The sequence below is a fragment of the Camelus dromedarius genome, chromosome 14 (genome assembly GCF_036321535.1).
Source record: "Camelus dromedarius isolate mCamDro1 chromosome 14, mCamDro1.pat, whole genome shotgun sequence".
Classification (NCBI taxonomy): domain Eukaryota; kingdom Metazoa; phylum Chordata; class Mammalia; order Artiodactyla; family Camelidae; genus Camelus; species Camelus dromedarius.
The window spans coordinates 57,850,224-57,871,863 of NC_087449.1; the positions used below are offsets into that span (position 1 = coordinate 57,850,224).

Here is a 21,640-nt window from a genome sequence, read left to right on the forward strand (position 1 = left end):
CCATGAAGAGGGAAACTGCGACCCTAATGGAGTAAGCCACCAACAGAGCAAGGTTCCATACCTGCCAAGACAGCCAGCGACCTGACCTCAGCGCGGCAGGCAGAGCTGAGACCTGCCCTACCGGGCCCAACAGTGAGAATAACATGCAGATTTTAAAGAGTTGCTAGAGCAAAGCAAGGATCCTCGAGACATTTGTCATCCTCACCAGACAATGCCGCAGCACTCTCCAAGCTCCGATTTATGAGGTGGAGGTAGTTCTGAAAACTACACATTAAGGGGTGAGTGGGGAGGGATGCACAAGGGCTGTGGTTCCAGGAAGGCTCTCAAGAGAGGCTGGGACCAGGCAGTTACAGCTGTTGGCAATTCAAGTTTAATTTTCCTCATGCTCAGAGACCAAAGACAAAGAAACGCAGGCGATGCACTGGGCAGCCTATTTTTGTTTAATTTATTTCTTTTAAGACCACCTCCTTGCAATTTCCAGAGAGAATATACAAAACAAGAAACAAACTTGGTTTCAAATACATAAACAGTGTGCTGGAGTTTAAAGCATTACTGATAACATTGTTACAGAAGAATGTCAGCTTACTCCAGGGCACTTCAGTATTCCTGAGGAATAAACATGATTTCTCTTTCCCTCCCACGAGGATGTTCTCAGGTGGAAGTCACGGCTCCTGCTCCTGTAGAGTAAGACACTCAGGTTAGAACTGTGTGGACAGCACTTGGACAACCCTCTCTAACTTGCTGCTGCAGGTCAGAGCCAAGCAACCGACAGGCCCCAAACCTTACCACCCTGTTTGCTTTAAATCTGTCTCAGGAGAGGACGGTATCCATCCCACCCAGGTTCTTAAAAGTGGCTTCCCAATCTTTGCGGGGGGAAAATGGAAAATGAGCAGAACAGGGCTAAACAGTCAGTGCCTAGATAACTGTATTCTTAAAACGCATCAAAAGGATGGATCCCAGGTGAGCGGAAAGAGCAAGGCCTGGACTCAGCCTCCCGATGACGGGAACTTTGGCAAGTTGCTTAACCTCAGTAAAATTCGGTTTTCTCATCTGCTGAATGAAAGTAATAAAACCTCTCTACAAATCTACTGGGAGAGAGGTCTAGAGAAAGAATATAAAGATAAAGCACCTAGGATGGTCCACAGGGCATAGCAGGCACTCAGCAAGCAATTACCATAATATGACTACATCGAAAAAGCCCCAAGTTGGGATTTTGTTCCCCTTTTCAGAGAATGGAGGATGACAACACCGAGGCACAGACTCAAGTTCAGATAAAGTTACAAGGCCATTTTGGAGCAGTACACACAAGGCTGTAAAAAATGTAACAATATTTTCCACAGTAACTCCCAGCCATTAAATATATACGCACAGAATCACCCCTGAGCCATTATCCATGACAACTCAGTTTGGAACAATGAAAACATTTTAAACAATTAAAAGACCTGAAGCTCCTCTCCCAGTTCCTTTCTGTTCTCCAAATTCAGCTGTGGCGCCAAGAGAGCGAAGGCTGAGGAGCAGTGGAAACTGCCTGTCGTCAGCTCCAGTGCCGCGCAGCTGCGCCTCTGCCCGCGCCGTCCCTCTGATGAGCTCACCCCGGCTTTGGCGCAGGGGTGGTTCATTACCGTGCAGGAGCGGGGCAAGTGCCTGCAGGGAGGCCTGCCAGGCTCTCCCGCTGGTCAACTCCCCTGCCCCAGTCCTCTCCCCAGGCATGCACAGGCTGGTCAGCAGGCAGCTGACAGTCTAGATCCAGTCTAGATCTAAGGTAGAGGCTATCAGGCTGGGGGGGGATATTGTCATTTAAGATTTGGTGACCCTTGTGGCTACAGCTTTTGACCAGAATTGGGATGCTCATTTGTACCCATTTTCTGCTCTACTTGTTATTATGGTAGAACAACGGACGAGTCAATCACCCTTTCTCAACTGGCCTCCACTATAATAACCACCATTTCTATTCATATAGCACCTCACAGCTTAAAAACATTTGCACATTTAATCCTCACAACAACCCTGGAGGTAGAAATTACTACCCTTTTTTATAGATAGAATCTCAGAAGTGAAAACCTCAAGATCAGATAGAAAGCAAGTGATGAACCAGGACTCACATCTGGGTGTCCTGGCTCCGGTGCTCTTTCCACAGGCCCCCTGCCGCTGCCCAGATAACAGTGATTCCAGCTCAAGGGTAACTTAGAAAGTGGATGATTCTGCACTTCCAGGTAATGTGAAGTCCTTCATGAAGGCTGTGTTGCTGTGAAGGTTATGCCTTAGTAATAAAGAGCCTGAGGCCACTAGCATGTCTAGTAAGATACATTCTTTACTTCATTCATTTATTTTACATTTATTTGAGTGCCTACTTTGTTCCAGGCCTTAGGGATACAAAAATAAATACCACCTCTGTCCAAAGGCTGCTACACACAAAACCTTCAGGAAATGAGCTACCTCCTTCCTCTTGAGGCATGTATTACAGTTTTTCATCTAGTCTGCATTGTTAAAAATCCATCTGCAGACAAGGAGTTCAGAAGAAACATGTGGGACTTAGTCAAGGACAGGCCCTCTTCAGCAGAAAGCAGGATAATGGTTGAATCTCAGTCTTTAGGTTGAGCTCGAGTGTGCGTGAGATGTTTACAGGGCACTCTGAGACCTCAGACAAAAGTGCTACCTACAGATATTCAGATATTTAACACAAAGCTACTTTATCACAATGACAAACTCCAAGACAGGCTCGTCAATTCCCACGAGCTAACACGAGTGTGTATCCGAACGCACACAGGCATTTCGAAGTGCAGGGCACCAAAGCAGCGTCGACATCACTAAAGGTTGAAAGACCACTTAGGGTCTCAGTAGTGCCACAATGACACAACAGTTTATTTATTTATGAATTATGTGTACTCGAAAGAATTCTTCAGGGACTCAGGAGAAAACATTTTCTTCTGAAAGAAAAAGAAATATCAATTCTGTACATACTTTGACATATTTTCCATGTAGAAGATACGGAGCCTGGAAATCATGCTGACAGTTGGAGTAGGCCATTCCCAATCCCATTCCAGAACCAAAGGCTAACGGCCACGTTTTTCCTAGTGAGCAGAAAAAGGAAAGTCCCAACAGGGAGCATTAAGGGAAAATAAAGCTTTCTGTCAGCTTCAGTACATTCAACGTGCATCATACTGATGGCTCTAGCACGCCATTCATTTCTGTCAGCGTTTCATCAACGGCCAGGAAAAGGGAGAGGGAGAGGGGCATCTCAGAACCATTAGGTTCTGAGGCCACTAGGTTTGCTGGACTAATAAGCGGTACAATGATGAAAACAGCAGACACAGTTGAACCTTTTAATTTACCTATATCAGTTTAATCATTTGCTCATTTTAACTGATTTCTTAACCTTATCAGAAATAATGCCACCTTCGGTAAGGTGTTTGAATTTTTAAAATATGAATTTCATCAATATTTACATATTTTGATTCTAGTAAGTCCTGAGGTTTACTTAAGCCAATACCATAAAAATGATTATTTCATACCAGCACTATGTGTTAATTATGATTCTCTAGTCATGTGTTCCCCACCAGTTTTTCATGGAAAGAGGTCAAAGTGACCCCTCTGGCTTCTATTTAACATCCAAACTGCAGAAGTTCTTCCACAAAATGAAAGGGACAGTGCCTGCCCTTTGCTTAGGAGAATTTTTGGCCAGAAAGCATGTGTATTTCTGCTCTACTTCTTTTTATTACTAGCAGGACTCTCATTTTCAAGTTCCTTTAGAAAAAATTATAATTAATTAGAAATATTTGAGCATGTAGGTCTGGCCAAATGACTCACTAGCAGAAAGTACAGGCTTTTAAAATGATATCATATTTAAGATATCAGGCACCCGGACTCAATGCCCAGGGGGCATTCTGGAGATGTCCAACCCATTCTGACCTCTTTTGAGTCCACATTTTTTGTCTACTCCTTTCACAGTGGCCTACCTAAACCCATAAATGGATGGATTGGCAACCAGGTAGCCATGCCCTCCAGAAGTGTCCCTGCTATGTGTGTGTATACACTAGGACATTATGTTGAAAAGGAAGTAAGAGTCACACTTACTTTTAAAGAAGGTAAGTGAGAAGACAAGTCCTAATCCAAAACCAGTACCTACAAAGAAGGAGGAAAAACATGTTAAATATCTTAATAACTTGACAAAAATAAAATAAACATCTATAGAACAGATTTTTTTTTCATAATTTAGTACAGAGATATGATTTTCTCATTTCTAACCTTCCTTCTTGTCGTCAGAGGATTTACAGATGTCTTTGGCCTCCCTGCCCCGATAGGGGATAAGAACTTTATTCCCCATTCTGTCTAGACAAGTCTTGGGGGCTGGGGAACACACCCAGAGACAGTTCTTGAGTAGACACTCTCTGCACTGCTTGTGATCAGCCCCCGGCACTGGGGCTCTCCTACCCATCCTCCGTAGGGGTGCCACAGCCAGGACATCAGGGCAACAGCTCCCCTTGTCACTTCAGCACTTTGAATGATGGCTACTTTTAGAGGAAGATGGAAAGGAGTGATCTAGAACAATTCCCAAAGGTTGTCATAAGTAAGTCAGAGTGCCCAGACAGAGGGGAAGCACTTCCTCAAATGTGGAGATTAAATCCCTCCCCTCATTTCATTCACAGGGCATTTTAAAACACTCTCTTTCAAAATAAAAGAATGAATGCGAGCCTGTTTTAATGATTTGGTAGAAAAAAATTTTAAATACCTAATTTTAAATCAAACTTCACAAGAATCTAAGCTTGGGGTTAAAATAAAAAGGTTAAGTCCTCATTTTGAACAGTATTTCTCAAAACCTTGGTCATTCTTTTGCTATGGTCACAATTTTTGCTAATCTACACATCATCTGCACAATTATTTACTTATTTTCTTTAAAAAAAATGTATGTATTTAATTATATAAATTCAACCTCAACCTAAATAATAACATTGGTAAAATCACAAATTTGAGTGCTAACTATTGTTCATAAAGTGTGTTAAAGTGAATGTAAAGCCATTAAAATAAAAATATTTACCTGTGGGGCCAATTTAGGAAAAAAATTATGTCACACATTGTGGAGATGTATGTCCCAAACTTCAAGATAAACTTATTTTTCCATTATCAAAAAAGTAAGTTATACATGCCAAGAAAGAGAGCCTAAATCTGATTTTTCTTTTCTACTAGACTTGACAGATAACTGTTTTCAGACTTTTCAGAGTATTCTGATGCTCTTCACTAAGTGTCTGTTCCATTGTCCAACAGAGCCCCCGACCAATCTCTTTACAACTAAGTACCACATAAAAGTCCCAATTCTCACTTGCCTTAATGGTTTTCAAATATGTGCTCTTGAAATTCCAAAAGCTTCTTCTCTGCCTAACCATGAATTTAGTTCTCCAAACACAGAGAACTTCGTCTTGAGCAAGCAAGCTAATCCACACCTTTTTGGATTCACCTATGCAACAAACAGCTGATGCTGGCCTGAAGAAAAGTATTTTTGCTATCACCCAGAATGATTTCTGATAATCCTCTCTTACACTTTATATGTGGCCATGATGTGTGTTCTTTCCTATGACTGTATCTTACACAAATATGAATTTTAATTAAAAATCATTATTTTGTCCTGTCCAATAGACCCTGCATTAGGTACTGGGTGCCCAATTTTAAAATGTAATTACTCATGTCATCCCAATTTCCATGCAATTTAATAAAATGATGGAACACTAGTCAGTTTACAGACGGCATTAGTTAACCTATTCAAGGCTGACATGAGAAGTAAAACGAATGAACATCAGTATTTCCCACGAGTACCCAACATTCTCTCCCTACTCCACCAAAAAAATTATCTGTTAAACCAAACAACACCCTGATATGGTATTCCCCATTTTCTAACTGCAGAAAATAACTTGTTCAAGGGTATCTGTTTATTTAGTGGGAAAGCAGTGAACTGGGCCCAAGTCTGCCAAAATCCAAAGCTACTCTACCCACTATGTCCTGACATTGGATTCCATGATAATCTCACCCTTAAACAATCACCACCTCCCCCAGGGGAAATTGGGAGTGTCAAGATTTCTACTGCCAGTGAAGTAAGATACAGCCAAAAACCAAACTGTGCAGCAGCCCAGAACACTAGGCAACCAGGGTAGTAACAAGTCCACACAAGGCCACAAGGACTTGTTCAGATCCATTCCTGGACTAATCCTACAGCACACGTCACAGACACAAGTCTACCTGGTAGGCGGGACTCGAGAACTGCAGAGAAATGGCACCTATCGCGATTGGTACCCCTTGGCAAGAATCTCCCGTCGCTTGGTTTATAAAATGGTACAAGGTTCAATTTCAAAGCAACTTGCCTCACCCCCGTGCAGCTGGAAGATGAGTAAGACAGTAAATTGGTACTAGAAAATGAGGTAAAGAATTTGGACTGGCTTACAGATTTCAAACCAGGCAATGGGATGGGGAGGTAGGCCAGTAAAAACATAATGGCTTACAATCAGAGCTTTTGGTCTTCTCCATCTGGAAGGCAATTTTTTTGGCAAACAAATCAAAAGCCTAAAAGGAAAATATTTCAGCATTTTTCTTGTTCCTCTGACTCCATGCCTGTCTCTCCTATTTTCCCCCAAGGAAAAAAAAGCTCTCTGAAACTCAACTTTTCCTAATAGAAGACCAAGAATGATGCTAAGCCCACTGCTACCAGTATCACTCAGCCACAGAGATGAGAAATGCTTCAACATTAATCAGTGTAGAGTAGACACTCTTTAATCTCTAGACTTCATTTCAGTTCAGGTATATGCCCAACCACCCAGTTTTACTCCTAGTAAAGGCATTTATCTGCAAGTATAAATGTGAGATTAAAATCACAGTTCAGACTAGCCCAAAGACGGAGTGTGCTCTATGGTCATAGTTAAACTGGGCTGCTACATTCTCAATTCTTACAAGTGATTTTTTCCCCTCCGTTTCTATATTTTTAAGACACAAAATAACAAGTCTGTTCTCCTCAGAAAAAATAATATGGAAAATGACTTTTAAATGCCAATGTTTTACTTCAAGTTAACTATCTCAGTTATTGAAGAGATAAACAATGGTAGAACTGCTGATGAGTTTTACAGGTTCAAGTTCTTACATGCTCAGTTTTCTTTTAAAAGGCAACATGTTGCTTCAAAGAAAGTCCCACCTGATCAGGGGACACCAACTCTGCAGCTGTTTCCACTAAAGACTGGCACCTCTAGGCCAGGTTTAAACTTCATAACAATAAAACTTGAAAGGTTTGTCTTACAATAAAAACAAACTAACATGGAAAAGAAAAGAGTTCTCTGCCTTTGGCCACTTTTTTTGTTGTTGTTGTTGAATGACAAGTTTTCTTAGAGGAAAAAAGCCAAAGGAAAAAGTACAAAGCATTTTTCACCTTCCCTGGAAGCAAATATTTAACCATGAATAAAATTTATATAACTCTGCCTCCCCCTTTAAGCCTGTTCTTTTGGCCCATGCTGTCTGGAATGACAAATAACCCTAAAGTAAAGAAATTCCTGACTACAGGTACACATCTTCCTCATGACAAAGTCCAGTTATGGGGGGAGGAAGGGGGAGCAAGGAAAAAAAAAAACCACAACAGAGAAGCCTTATGGAATCGACATTAGGCAAGGAGCCCATGCTCTGAAACCATTTCTTTTAGAGAGGAAAAAGAATTGGCACAAATTCTTTCAAAAAGAAATTACTCTAATCAATTTAACGCTGCACTTTAATGCATGCTTAGTGCCCAAAAGCACACCATAAAACTGGCTAGTAGATAAAACACATTTTTAGAAAGAAGTAATTCCTTAACAGTTCATCTGATACCATTTTAGTAACAAAAACAACAGTGAACTCACTCCACTACATAACTACATAAAAAATATCGCCTTATCATATGCCCAAATGGATTTTATAACAAATTTAAAAGAATAACAACCAACAGCAGTATACCAGTATACACCTTTATCTATATACATAATCTGATTGCAGTCCTGGGGTAGAAATGTACTTTGGATGTTAGTCCCTAAACAGAACAAGTTGGAGCAACACATGTTCCTATGGAATCAACTTTGTAGAAGTTGCAATTCCCAAGAGACTTTCAACTAAGGAGGAACAACTCATTGTTGGGAGAGGCATTAAAGAAATCCTCATTAAGTCACTTAGAAAACATTTCTATGAAAGATCGATCATAGGGGAAAAAAGATCACAGACCCATTTTACTTATCAATAATTGATTATGTAATTGAGATCTCATTTCAGCTTATAGTTAACATTTTAAACAAAGCTCTTAAATACATTAACTCCAATGTATAGTTATCAATGCTACATTTTGATCTGCATCTAAAAATTAATTAAAATTGCAAAGCAACTCCATTTTAATTTGCTTATAATAACATATCAAGGTGTATGAATAAAAACTTAAGTACCATATTCAACTGACAGTTAATGAATATGAGAAAATACAGGAATTATAAGTTTTTAAGATCCTAAAAGCCGTGTGCCAAACAACTTTATTCTTAAATGTCTAAAAGAAAAGATATAGCTTCCAAAACATTAGAGATTTACTCTCCAGCCCAGTGGAATGGCAAGAGCATGGACGGACGTGTTAAGCGAGGGAGCCCAGCTGAGGCCAGCGCTCGACCCCATGCCAGCCAGCTCTCTGACCTCAGTCAGTTCTCTGGCCCACCTCAACATGCTCATCAGTAGAGTGAAAACAATCTTCTAGGGTTGCTGTATTAGGAAAATGTAAGGTATCTAGCAGTGTCTGACACAGACTTCAATAAATGGTAGTAAGTTCTGCTACATCTCTAACAAAACTCAAAAGAAGTCAGAAGTGTAATGTAATAGCTAATCCTCTATTAACATACATCTCCCTAGCTTGCTTAGGATCACAATGTGGGTAAACCACGGCTGAAAATCAGAATCTTTTTTCTCTACTTTTTGCATAGTTGACTATATTTCACTGGCATTAGGAATTGTTTATAGGAATACATCAGGTTTTGATATATATTTTTTTAAATAGTGGATTCTTTCAGTCTCATTGCTGAAACTAGAACATTCTGCTTTAAAACATAATAAAGATTTTCCTAGAACTGCCTTGTGTTTAATAAAGCTACATTTATGCTTTGAACATGGATTAGTATCAGACTGACCGATTTATAATGGGCATGCTTTCCTGTTCAATCATGCTTCTATCAACACTATTACAATCATCAAATACATTTGTTATGACAGAACAAACAAGAATGTGCTTTTATAGAAAAGTACCCTTGGGACTTAGTTTAGTGAGAATTACATTTCCAAGAAACATTCCTGATTTATGAAAGATGCTCAGGGCCCAAATTATGAGGGCAAAAAATAGTTTAAAGTCAGCTCCAAACTGTGTTACTTAATCCTCCGAGGCAAAGACGGATTGTCCCAGGTGTCCATGCGTAAATGCCAAGTCATGCAAATTAACCAAGAAAGTGTGCCAGACCAACGACCCAGAGATGGTAAATTTGGTCTGTGTTAATCAGCTTCTCAAAAGTCAACATTGCTGCAGGGGATGCAGGAAATAGACTAAGAAGGTGGCTATTTTACAAGACCTTAGCCTTCCTGCACCTATCAGACTAGACAGGCTGAAACATCTGTAGGAATTTCTTGGGTGGACATCAATTACCTGGATTCTGATTAGAACAAGTAAACCAGTCAGCAGGAAAGAGCAAAGATAGGGAAAGTAAATGTGGAAGTCATTACTGGTATGCTCTGCTTCAAGAAAAGCCAAACTCATAAAAAGGGTCCTTTTAAATGAGTACATACAGCACATGATCCAGCTTTCAGAATTTTGACAGCCATACAACTTCCCAAGAATGCACAAAAGAAACACCGCTAGACACATTTTACTAAAATACAGTTAATGTAGGAAAATGAGAAGCTCTGAAGACTATTATTAAAAAGACACTGAAAATGCAGAATTACTAAGTTTCAATAAACACAATAAAAGATGCAATGCATTACATTTATTTGGAGGGAGGTACTTTGGCAGTACTAACATTTATGGTGGCAGGTACTGCATTAACACTTCTATGTATTATTTCATTTGATCCACAGAACCACCTTATCAGGTGTGCTATGATCCTGTCTTACAGAAAAAGAAACAAGGTAAAGGGATTAAGTGACTCACCCAAGTACACACAACTAAAAAGTGGAATTCAAACCCAGACTGTCTGACTCCAAAGTCATGGCTCTTTCCCCTCTGCAGAGAAAAACCTCAGGCAGAGGTCAGGAGAGCAGCAGAGAGACTAGTCTATTGTTACATATGACAACAGAGCATTCTTCTGGATTCTCTGGATTGTAGTACTACGCACTACGCACGGGTAATTTATGACTATGTTACTGTCTAGTCCCCAAGTTAACAACAGAAAGCACAGATGTTTGACTTACCAAGAGTGGTAACAAAACCCTGAAATTATTTAAAATCAACAAGAAACAGTCAACAAAGCAAGCTGAGAAATACTTTCCTCTGTGCACTGACTGGAGATAAAATAAATCCAAACTGCTCAAAAGGGTGTTCTCCAGCAAGTCCCTTCTCTCCCAATACCTGCAGTACCTCTAGACCCTCCTCATCAGTATCAGTAACTGGACTCTCATCCTTGTGAAAGTAAATATAAGAATCAGGGATTCATTATATCCTATGTATGCATCATTACAGCTATGGTGCTGTTGCCTATTCCTGACACAAATGAAAAATCAATGGACAAACAAGAACCAATAATTTATTTTCCTTACACATTTACTTGATTTATACTTACTGGCATGTATTAAGTAGAAGGCATTAGGGATAAATGTCTTCATTCTTGGAGCACATCATTCAAGTGTATAGTGTTTATTCTTCAAAAAGTGAGAAGTATTACACGGTGGTTATACTTCAGTTGTAAGGTTATTTGGACTTGCGGTTAAGACAGGTTAAATATGATTGAGAATAGTGGCTAGGTTACTTACTAGCTGTGTGTGTCAGTCCCTGGACAAATTATGTACCTTTTCAAGGTGCCAGGTTCTTCATATGGAAATAAGAATACTAATAGCGCCTGTCCTTGACTGGGGAGTAACACCAATGAAACAGCATTTTGTAAAAAACTTGGAAGAACAGTGCATTGCACACAGTAATTTTAATTGTCTTCTTCTCCCACAAAAAGTATTTCAAGAACAAATGTTTACTGAGTGCTGAAGGGCATGAGTACTGGGTTCAACTAGGGTCAGAAATAAATAAGACACAATCTCTTCCCCAGTGAGCTTGGGATCAAGAAGGAATAACAAGGCAGGTATCCAGAAAACTGAACAAAAGCAGATCCTGGGTGGCAGGAGGGACAGTGTTTTGCTGGTTGAGAGGAAGGTGGGAACTCATTTAGCCGAGGTTTCTTTCTGTTTTTGTTTAATCTTTAAGAAAGAGGTAGCATTTGAGTTGTCTTAATGGGTAGACTTAACAGCTAGAGTTTGGGGGGGATAGGAACACACTCCGCCCAGCAGCCACAGACAAGCAAGGTTTGTGCAAGGAAACTGGGAGGGGCAGTGGCGGGGAGCAATCTAGCTGAAGCACGAGGCCTGTCCTGGAGAGCAGGAGATAAGGCTACAAAGGGACAGGGGCTGTTTGGAAGGTACCAGGAGCTGGGCCAAGGAGTCTGCTCAGCACTTAACTCAGTAGGCAGGAGGCTTCCCTGAAGAGTTTTTTAAAAGGCATAACACAACTGAAGCTGTGCTTTGGGAAGATTCATCTGACCAAAGTGTGTAGGATTACTTGGAAAGGAAGAGACATTTTGCTGGCAGAATTTACAGGTCTTAACAACTGATTAAGTGTGTGTATGTGTATCTAGGGTTTTAGGGGGTGCAGTGGGGAAAGCTGTCAAAGAAAATGCTGAGAACTTCTACCTGGATAATTATAAAAACATTGGTGCTATTTAAAAGTCATCAAATAAACTTTTAATATCAAATTCCCTTAGTAAGTCTAAAATATAACTTGATTTATAAAAATGCAGTATTTACAATGTTTTCAGGAACACCACACAATATTAAATAAAGTGAAAAGCATTCACTAACCACTTATGATTCAGGATTAAATTATTTCATTTAATCGTCACAATAAACTTCTCTTATTAGCCCCATTTTATAGATCAAGAAACTGAGACACAGGTTAAATAACTTGCCTCAGGTCACACATCTGGGACTTGAACCCAAGCAGTCTGACTCCAGGGGCCTGGTCCTTGGTCGCCATGTTACACTGCCACCAGAGTAGCCTCCTCAGATGTACAAAGCTATTATAATCCTTCTGATTTACCAAAGGAAACTAAATACCTAAATTCATCCTAGCCAACAGTATGTGTGGGCATTTCCTTAATTATACAAACTGAGTACGCAGTGTGTGCCAGGCACTATGCTAGGCTCCAGGAACTTTCTGTACTCTATATAAGTTCACTATCTAGTGTTGGAGCCAACTGATAATTAGAAACTCAAAGCACAAGGTACAATGACAGAAGCAGGATGTGCTAGAGGCAGGGTACCCAAAACATTCTAGAGGGTTAGGGAAGGGAGGGGGAGAGAAGGTGACAAGAGAAATGGACAAGGAGCTCCTTCTTGCTAAATTATCAAGTGCGAGGTAGGAAATAAAACAAGACACTCTTTTATGCCAAACTAAGAATCTTGGCCTCTATTATAAGCAATAGGAAAGCAATGACAAGAATTAAGCAGGGAAGCAATATATCAGACGTGTACTTTACCACAGCCCACTCAAAACAATAGGGACAGATTTGAAGAAGGCTCCACCAGTTAAGAGAAAGCCGTTGCAGTAGCTCAGGTGGGAGACTGGACTTCAGACTCTCTCTTTGCCATCTGACTGAAGAATGTGACCTTACTGGTCTCTCCTCAACACCATGCCCCCCCCGCCCCGTATTCCACGTGGAGCAGAAATGAAAGAGAAGGTACTAAAGGTAATCAGTACAGATTAAAGCATGACTTTGATGGGTTTAGAAACTCCTGAGGAGTGGGAGCAACCACACGTAAAGACGATTCTTAGAGGAGGGATCTTTAGGTAAAGATATACTCCTGGACAGAGATAAACAGAGATGGAAAAGGGGATCAAATACTTTCAAAATATACCAATGGTTTTGCATTTAAGGTATTGTTGGTGCAAATGGTGAATATCTCAGATCACTATGCACAATGACTCGCCTGAATTTCAGGGCCTTCCGTGAGCAAGCAACTTCTTTGCTGTCCAAATCTGGCTCTCATAAGGTGCCTGAGACCATGCGGCTGGGAAACAGAGCCCAGCTGACTTTCTATTATAGCAGTATTCCACAGTCTTCCTTAAAGACATCAGTGTTCTAGAAAGCCCTGCAAATAAACCTCTCCAAACCCCTGGACTTGCATACATCAAGAAATCAAGAATTCAGTTTTCATACACTGAGTGAAGAAAAAGACTTCCAAATACAAGTTATGAGCTGAAATAAAATGAATTTTAAGTTGCAGCTGGCACAAGGGAAAAAAAAAGCTGTGATTTTTCAATGGTCACAGCCCATTTTTTTCTGGGAAAACATAATATTAGTGGCATTTATTTTAATGTCAAGACAACATATGATTAGAACAGTAATATGGTGTATTTTTGCTTCTAATCAGAGTGGGATATTATGAGCTTACATATAGGCTTATGTGCTGAAATGGTTAAAAAAAATTCTTACAACTAATGGACTTCAATTTAGTCATCTGAAACGATGCCAAGAAACTAGGAGCTTTCTTAGGACTACCTTCCTAGTAAAAAGTGAATTATGTTGCTTAAATCATTTGCTTCAGTTAATCATTGAAAATCTATCAAACAGGAATTTTAAGTAGTTTTTATGTTCAGGTTCTGACAAAAACAATCAGAAACATTTGTTCTAACTCATAAACATATATCAAAGTAGGTCTACAAATCCGTCAACAATTATGTCAGTGTTACAATAATTATAAATTATCCCAAGCACTCTAGCGCAGGTTTAGGTTGGATAAAGAAAATTGAAGTAAAAGCACTGGATTTCAATTCCTCCCATACTACACTGTTAACTATTAATCAGATAGCTTTAAAATTCTACCTGAAGATACACAATTGAAGCAATGTAGAGGGTCTCTATAATTTTAAAAAAGCACCTGGGCCCCACTGCAGTCTGCCCTCTCTCCCAGGCATGCCTCGCACTATTTTTCTAATCAGCTCATCATCCATTAATACTGACCCATATTCTCATATCCCGTATTCTTCTCAAATTTTTTCCTAATGTGTACCCCTTATCCTTTATTTCTTATTCCTGTCATGCTGTCTAAAAAAGCATTTCAAATTCACTTTCTCCACTTCTTACTTTTAAAAATGACACCTTAAATTATTAACAGTTATCTTGATTCTAATGGACTTTCACTTTATAAACAATACAGTTCTTTTTTGGTCTCTCTTTTTTTTAACAAGCATGCCAAATGGTCAAAAAAAAAAAAAGATCTAAAAATTATGAGCTATACTTTCCTTAAAGTCATTCTAATTATTCTGTTAGTTCCTTTTGTTTTCTTCATTTCCCATCTTGTTTGTTGCTGAAAGAGTAAGTGCATACAGATGTATGAAAATATACAACTGTGTTGTGTGAGTGTTATCTCAAAGGGCTGTGGCTGGGGAGTCATACAGTAAGATGTTTGGACAAGTTACATTTGTCACGGGCAGGGTTTCTTGACCTCAACTGTTGACATTTTGGGCTGGACAATTCTTAGCTGTGGATGCTGTTTGTGCATCGTAGGATGTTTAGCAGCATCCCTGTCTCCTACCCACTAGATGTCAGTGGCAACCCCCCCACCCCGCCGTACAGCAACCATATGTGTCTCTTCAGACATTGCCAAATGTCCCCAGGGGGTGAAGATGAATCACCCGCCTTTAAGAATCATCAGTCTAGGGGCTTACAATTTATAAAATGCTTTCACGTCCACTAGATTCTTATCTTATCCAGGGCCTCATCAAAACCATGCAGGGATTAGCAGCCCAAATTTACAGGAGAGGAAACTGAGGCTCAGAAAGGCCAACACTGTCCCAGACTCACCGGGCTCAAGGCCCACTCTTCTCTCAATGCCCCACACACTGCTTCTCCAGCTAAAGGAGCTTAATACCTCAGGCCTCAGTTTCCTCACCCTTATAGAGAGAGGCTGAACCAAATCAGTGATTTTCACAACTCCATTCCTTTCTTTCAAAGCAGAAAGCCTTTCTTCCAGAGAAATCTGTGAAAACCCAGTACTTTCCAAAGATAAAACTAAGCTGCTACTGGAAAGGTCCAAGGAGCATTCAGGCCCCCTACCTCCTGAACCCCATAATAGTCCCAGAGGGGACCCACAAACTCTAAGGCACTATGGAGCATATTTTGAAAATTGGTGAGAAATGAACTCCCCTGTTTGTTGTAACATATAAGTTACATGATTCTAAACAGCCATCTCCCAGTTAGAAAGGTCTCTAGCTGAAATAGGAAGGAACCACATTCAGCAGAAATATCTTAAACCAAGCTCCAAACTAAGTAACCGGTCAGTGGTAGGGGAATGGAAAGGGTATATGTGGGTGCCAAGTGTCTGGGACCCCAATGGCTGGGTAAATCCAGGAGGAAAGGAATTATAAGCTGGGATCAGAGAGCTGTAAAGCAGCAGTCTTGTGGACAAGACTGTCCAATATTCAGAACAGAAAGAAACAGGTTCCAAACAAATCACCCTACATGAAAACAGATCCTGGGAAACACATCTCAAACTCGTCTGGCATCATTTTTTTAATCTGTTAAATGAGAGGGTTGAAATTAGTGTTAACAGCCTTTGTTTTTCCCCTAAGCAATCAGATCATTTTTCCAAATGTGAAGTCTTACACAGAAAATAGATAAATAAAACAGATCAAAGTGGAGCTGCTCTACTGGGGCCGAGGGAGGGGGCTGGAGGCCTGACTGGAAATCCACTTGCTCAGCCTCCCCTCACTTTCTGCTCTGAACCTACTCCCACCTGGTGGCAACCTCTAGGGTACTTTGGAATACATACAAAAACCACTGGAGCCAATGAATCCCTGGGGTTCCTTCCAGCTCTAATAATCTATCGTTCTCAAAGTCTGCGAATTCATGGAGGTTACTGAACTGGGGCTATCCAATGAAAGAAACAATGGGACCTGATACCCACCAAGAGCAAATCCCATTAACCTGTCAATCAATTAGAAACTTCATTAATAGATATCAATGTAATTTCAAAGTTAGTGAAAAGCTTACAAAGATTTTCACTTTAAATTACTAACCTGTTAAATGACAAAACTAGACTTAATATATTTATTAAAGATTATTCATAATCCTCAACTGTAGGAACCAAATGAACTCAGTAAATACTTTTTTTAACAGAAACTGTTCTGATCTGTTTATTTGCTTACACTGCAAAAACAGCAAAGTTAATGATCCTTCCCACCAAGTATCATTAGCATTCCCAAGAAGTAATTCTGATTAAGTTTACTGTTTATCATTCTACTTATATAAGTGGAATCATTTATCATACATGATGTTCTAAAATTTGCTTTTCTCACTTTATGATTATCAAGGACACGTTTCTGTGACAGTATATGTCTATTTTAAATTTTTTATGAAATATAACATACAGAAATCTGCATAATTAAGCGATGAATTTTCAGACTAAATATACCCATCTTACCAGCAACCAGAGCAAGAAACAAAAGATAACTAACATCTCCAGAAGCCTGCCTTGTGCTTCCTTAGTCAAAACTATCCAAAAATAACCATATTCTGATTTCTCATAAAAAAGTAGTTTTGCCTATTTTTAAACTTATACAAATGTACAGTACGTACTTTGGCCCAACTGTTGTGAACAACGGTAGCTCATTCATTATCATTGCTATATAGTATCCAATTAAATTAATTTACCACAATTTACTTACCCATCCTGTTAACAGGCATTTGGGTAGTTTCCATGCAGCGTTATTATGAATAGCACTCTATGAACATTCTAGTATAGGTAATCTGGTGACCATACGCAGGCATGTCTGTTGTGTATATACCTAGGCATGAAATTGCTCTGTCATAAGGTGTACATAGTTAGCTTTTGAAGATTCCTCCAGTTTCCCATTCCAACGTGGTTACACAGATTCATACTCTCACAAGCCGAGTCTGAGTGTTTTGGTTGCTTATATCCTCACCAACACTGGGTATATTTCATCTTTTTGGTTTTAAACAACTTTTGAGATACAATTTATGTAGAATAAACTGCACCCATTTAAAGTGCACAATTCAATGAGTTTGGAAGATGTATATGCCTGTGAAACCAACACCACAATCAAGAAACAGAATACTGCTATCAGCTCCAAGTTTCCCTGTGCCTCTCTCAGCAGTCCACCCTTCTCTCCACCCTTTGCCCCAGGCTACCACTTAGATAAGTCTGGAGATGCTGGCTATCTACTTTGTCATTACAGATTGGTTTGTATTTTCTAGAATTTTATATATAAATGGAATCATATATAGTCTTTTGTGCCTAATTTCTTTCACTCAACATAATGATTTTGAAATGTATACATGTTGTTGTATGTATCAACAGTTTGTTCCTTTTTATTACTGAACAGTCTATTATATGGGTAAGTCCACACTTGTTTATCCATTCACCTTTTGATGGACATCTGGGTTCTTTCCAGTTTGGGGACATAATGAATAAAGCTGCTATAAACACTCATATACAAAAGACTTTCTGTGAACATATGTTTTCATTTCTCTTGGGTAAACAAATACCTGGAGGAGAATGAGTAGACGGTATGTTTAACTTTGTAAGAAACTACCAAATTGTTTTACAAAATGGTTGCACCATTACACATTCCCATCAACAATGTATAAGAATTCTAGTTGCTCCAAATTCTAGTCAACCCTTAGCGTCATCTGTCTTTTAAATTATTTTAATAGGTGTCTATCTGCATTTCCCCAATACCTATTTATGTTGAACACTTTTTCATGTGCTTATTTGCCATTACTTAACTGCTTTTGTGAAGAATCTTTTCAAACATTTTACTAATTTTCTTAAATGAATTGCTTGTCTTCTTAAGATTAAATTGAAGAATTCTTTATTTATTCTGGAAACAAGTCCTTCATCAGATATATGTATCGCAAATATTCTCTCCCAATCTGTGGCTTGCCTTTTTATTCTCTTAATGGTGTCTTTCAAAGAGCAAGTTTTAAATTTTGATCAAATCTAGTACAGCAATTTTTTTCTTTGTGATTTTGCCTTTCGTGACCTAAGAAGTCTTTTTGAACTCAAAGTCACAAAGATTTTTTTCTATGTTTTCTTTTAGAGATTTTATAGTTTTAGCTTTTACATGTAGGTCTGTGATCCTTTTGAGTTCATTTTTATGCATGATAGTGAAGTTCATTTTTTTCTCTATATTTTCCTGTTATTCTAGCACAATTTGCTGAAAATATTTTCCTTTCTCCATTAAAATGCCTTGGCATCTTTGTCAAAAATGAACTGACCAGGGAGAGGGAAATAGCTCAGTAGTAGACTATATGCTTAGCATGCACGAGGTCCTGGGTTCAATCCCCAGTACCTCTATTTAAAAGAAAAAAAGAATTAAAAATGATTTGATCATATATTTATGGGTTTATTTCTAGACACTAGCCCATTCCACTGTTCTGTACGTGTATCCGTACTCCGATACCACACTGTCTTGTTTACTGTAGCTTTACAGTAAGCCTTGAAATCAGGGAATGTTAGTCTTTCAACAGTGTTTTTCTTTTTTAAAAAAATTGCTTTGGCAATTCTGGATTGTTTACATTTTCATGTAGATTTTAAAATGAACTTCTCAATTTCTATAAGTATCTTTGAGCATTATTTTTCTTGCTGGAAAAGCAAATAATATAAACTTCCTCACTGAATTGCTAGGAGAGTAAAAAGGGGATAATATATTAGTGTGCCAAACACGGTGGCACATAACAGGCATTCAATTAATGTTAGCTTCCTCTCTGTTTCTCTCTCTTGGCCTTTAAATATAAACAGGATCCAATCTAGCAATGCCCTAACATTTCACTAGTGGGTCAATGGCCGTGGTAAAAACATTACCACACGAAACAACTTTTATAAGTCAATATTTGTATTTTTACTTGGATTCAATACTGAGATGCACTTGCCAGACAAAGCAATTCAGCATATTTACTAATAAACTGTTTCAGGCCACATTTTAGGAAAGCATAAAACCACAGCCAGAACAAAAATTCAAATGTTTTCAAGTTCCATATAGTGCTTAATTACATTATTCTACAATACTAACAAAAAATTTTCCTCTAGCAAGATCACAATGTTCCATTATTCACACTGCTGCTGCAAATGGAAAAAGCATTTTTGCTCCCAAACATTGTTTAGAAATACATATAAAAAAATATGGCTACTAATTCAACAATTAACATGTACTAATTTGAAACCTAGTCCTATAAACAACCAAAAGCCTTTGAAGTATTTTAGTTTAGCCTAATTGACATCAATCCATGAAATGGAGAGGCTACCAAAAGGCAATTTTTGGTAAGCCAACAATACTTTGTGGTAGCCCACATTTATCAGATGAACTGATACTTAAAGAAAAACAATAATTTGCTTTCTTTTTCCATAACTATTCAATGGCCTCTCTCAGTACAGTATTTTTTTTAACACTAAAATGGTCTTAAACAAACAATTTAACTACACTTAATTGATTATCGGATGAATACACAAAACCTGCTGGTTAATTCCAAGGCAGGTCAGCTGCTAAATCATTTACTGTCCTACTTTCTTAGCAAGGAAGGAACAAGGCCCAATCCTTTCTTTTCATGAAGATGAATGCATGGCAAAGTAAGAAGACTTTCACCTCTGCTGACTGAGCTGTATATAACTAGTGACAAATCTCAAGACATAACAGAAATTAATAAACTACAAAATGCTACTTGGGCTCCCCTCCTGCCTCTCCTAATTGTCAACCGCAACTCCATTCTCCATTTACGTAGGCTTGATGTCACCCCTGATGACTCCTGCTCATAAGCCTGCATTTTAAGTTCTGTAAATATCACCGCTGTACTGTCACCATTACCTCCGCCTCCAATGCACTCCTTCTGCTCCCATCTTAGTTCTGGTTTCCTCTAATCTGATCATTTCACCTTTGGCATGACTTTGCCATAATATACTAACCCGTATCCTGCCCTCATTTTGGCCCTTTCCTATTCATTCTCCTCATGCTACTTCAGCGACCTTTCTGAAATGAGACACTGAACTATGTCACTCTTCTGCTTAACATTCAGTGTTTTTTCTCAATGCTACACAAAGAGCTGCCATACAATCCAGCCATTCCACTCTCAGGTAAATACTCAAGAGAAATGAAAACATGTGTCCACATAAAAAACTTGTGTACTTGGTCATAGCAGCATTATTCATAACAGCCAAAAAGTGTAAACAACCTAAATGTCCATCAACTAATAAACTGATAAACAAAATGTGGTATATCCATACCACAGAATATTATTTGCTAACCTAAATACCCCAAAGCCATCTATAGATTCAGTGCAATCCCTATCAAAATCCTGACATTTTCTGCAGAAATAGAAAATCCATCCTAAAATTCATGTGGAATCTCAAGAGACACCGAAAAGCCAAAATAATCTTGAAAAAGAACAAACCAGGAGACACATTTCCTGATTTCAAAACTTACTATAAAACTACAGTAATCAAAACAGTGTAGTACTGGCACAAAGATAGACATTTAGACTAATGTAATAGAGAGCCCAGAAATAAACCCTTACATGTACAAACAGATGATTTTTGACAAGGGTGCCAAGACCATTCAGTGGGGAAAGGACAGTCTTTTCAACAAATGGTCCTGGGAAAACTGGATATCCACATGCAAAAAATGAAACTGGTCTGACACCATGTACAAAAATTAACTCAATATGGAGCAAAAACCTGTAAGACTATAAAACAGAGAAAACATAGAGCAAAAGCAACACAACACTGGGTTTGGCAATGATTTCTTGGATATGAAATAACAGAAAACATATATATTGGTCTCTGCCTCTAGTTCCTGGCATAGAGCCCATAAACCCCCTAGAATTTCCTGAGAGATAGGCGTGCCTTTTGCTCTAATGAGGCAACTCTTGTGGGCTCCTGGATAGCTTCAGGATGGGGGCTGATCACCAGAAAGACCAAGCCACGCTTGGAATTTTCAGCCCCATCCTTTATCCCTCAAGAAGGGAGAGAGGGGTAAGCTGAGTTAATGCTTAATCATGCCTTCATGATGAAGCTTCCATAAAAACCCCAAAAGTACAGGGTTCTGAGAGTTTCCAGGTTGATGAACACATCTTCATGCCAGGAGGGTGATGTACCCCAACTCCACAGAAATAGAAGCTCCTGTGCCTGGGATCCTTCAGGACCTCACCTAATGTCTCTCTTCATATGGCTGTTCATTCATATTCTTTAGTATCCCTGGGAATAAACTGGTCATCTAGTAATAAACCATTTTCCACAGTTCTGTGAACCATGCTAACAAATTACTGAACCCTGGGAGGGAATCACACGAACCTCTGATTCATGGCTAGTCAGTCAGAAGTACAGGTGACATCTGGACTTGTGATTG

The 21,640-nt window shown here is 39.1% G+C and overlaps 1 protein-coding gene across 1 annotated transcript in view; it reads right to left on the reverse strand.

The window, feature by feature from the left end:
* Window positions 1-419: 419 nt before the first annotated feature.
* The window catches only part of MICOS10 (mitochondrial contact site and cristae organizing system subunit 10), a 28,707-nt gene continuing 7,486 nt past the window's right edge, over window positions 420-21,640 (reverse strand). The window contains exons 2-4 of the mRNA XM_010997648.3: window positions 4,075-4,122; window positions 2,962-3,071; window positions 420-677 (exon numbers count right to left, since the gene is read on the reverse strand). Of these exons, the coding sequence (XP_010995950.1) occupies window positions 663-677; window positions 2,962-3,071; window positions 4,075-4,122 (173 nt within the window). The 3' untranslated portion in view covers window positions 420-662. The remainder of the gene's footprint in view (window positions 678-2,961; window positions 3,072-4,074; window positions 4,123-21,640) is intronic.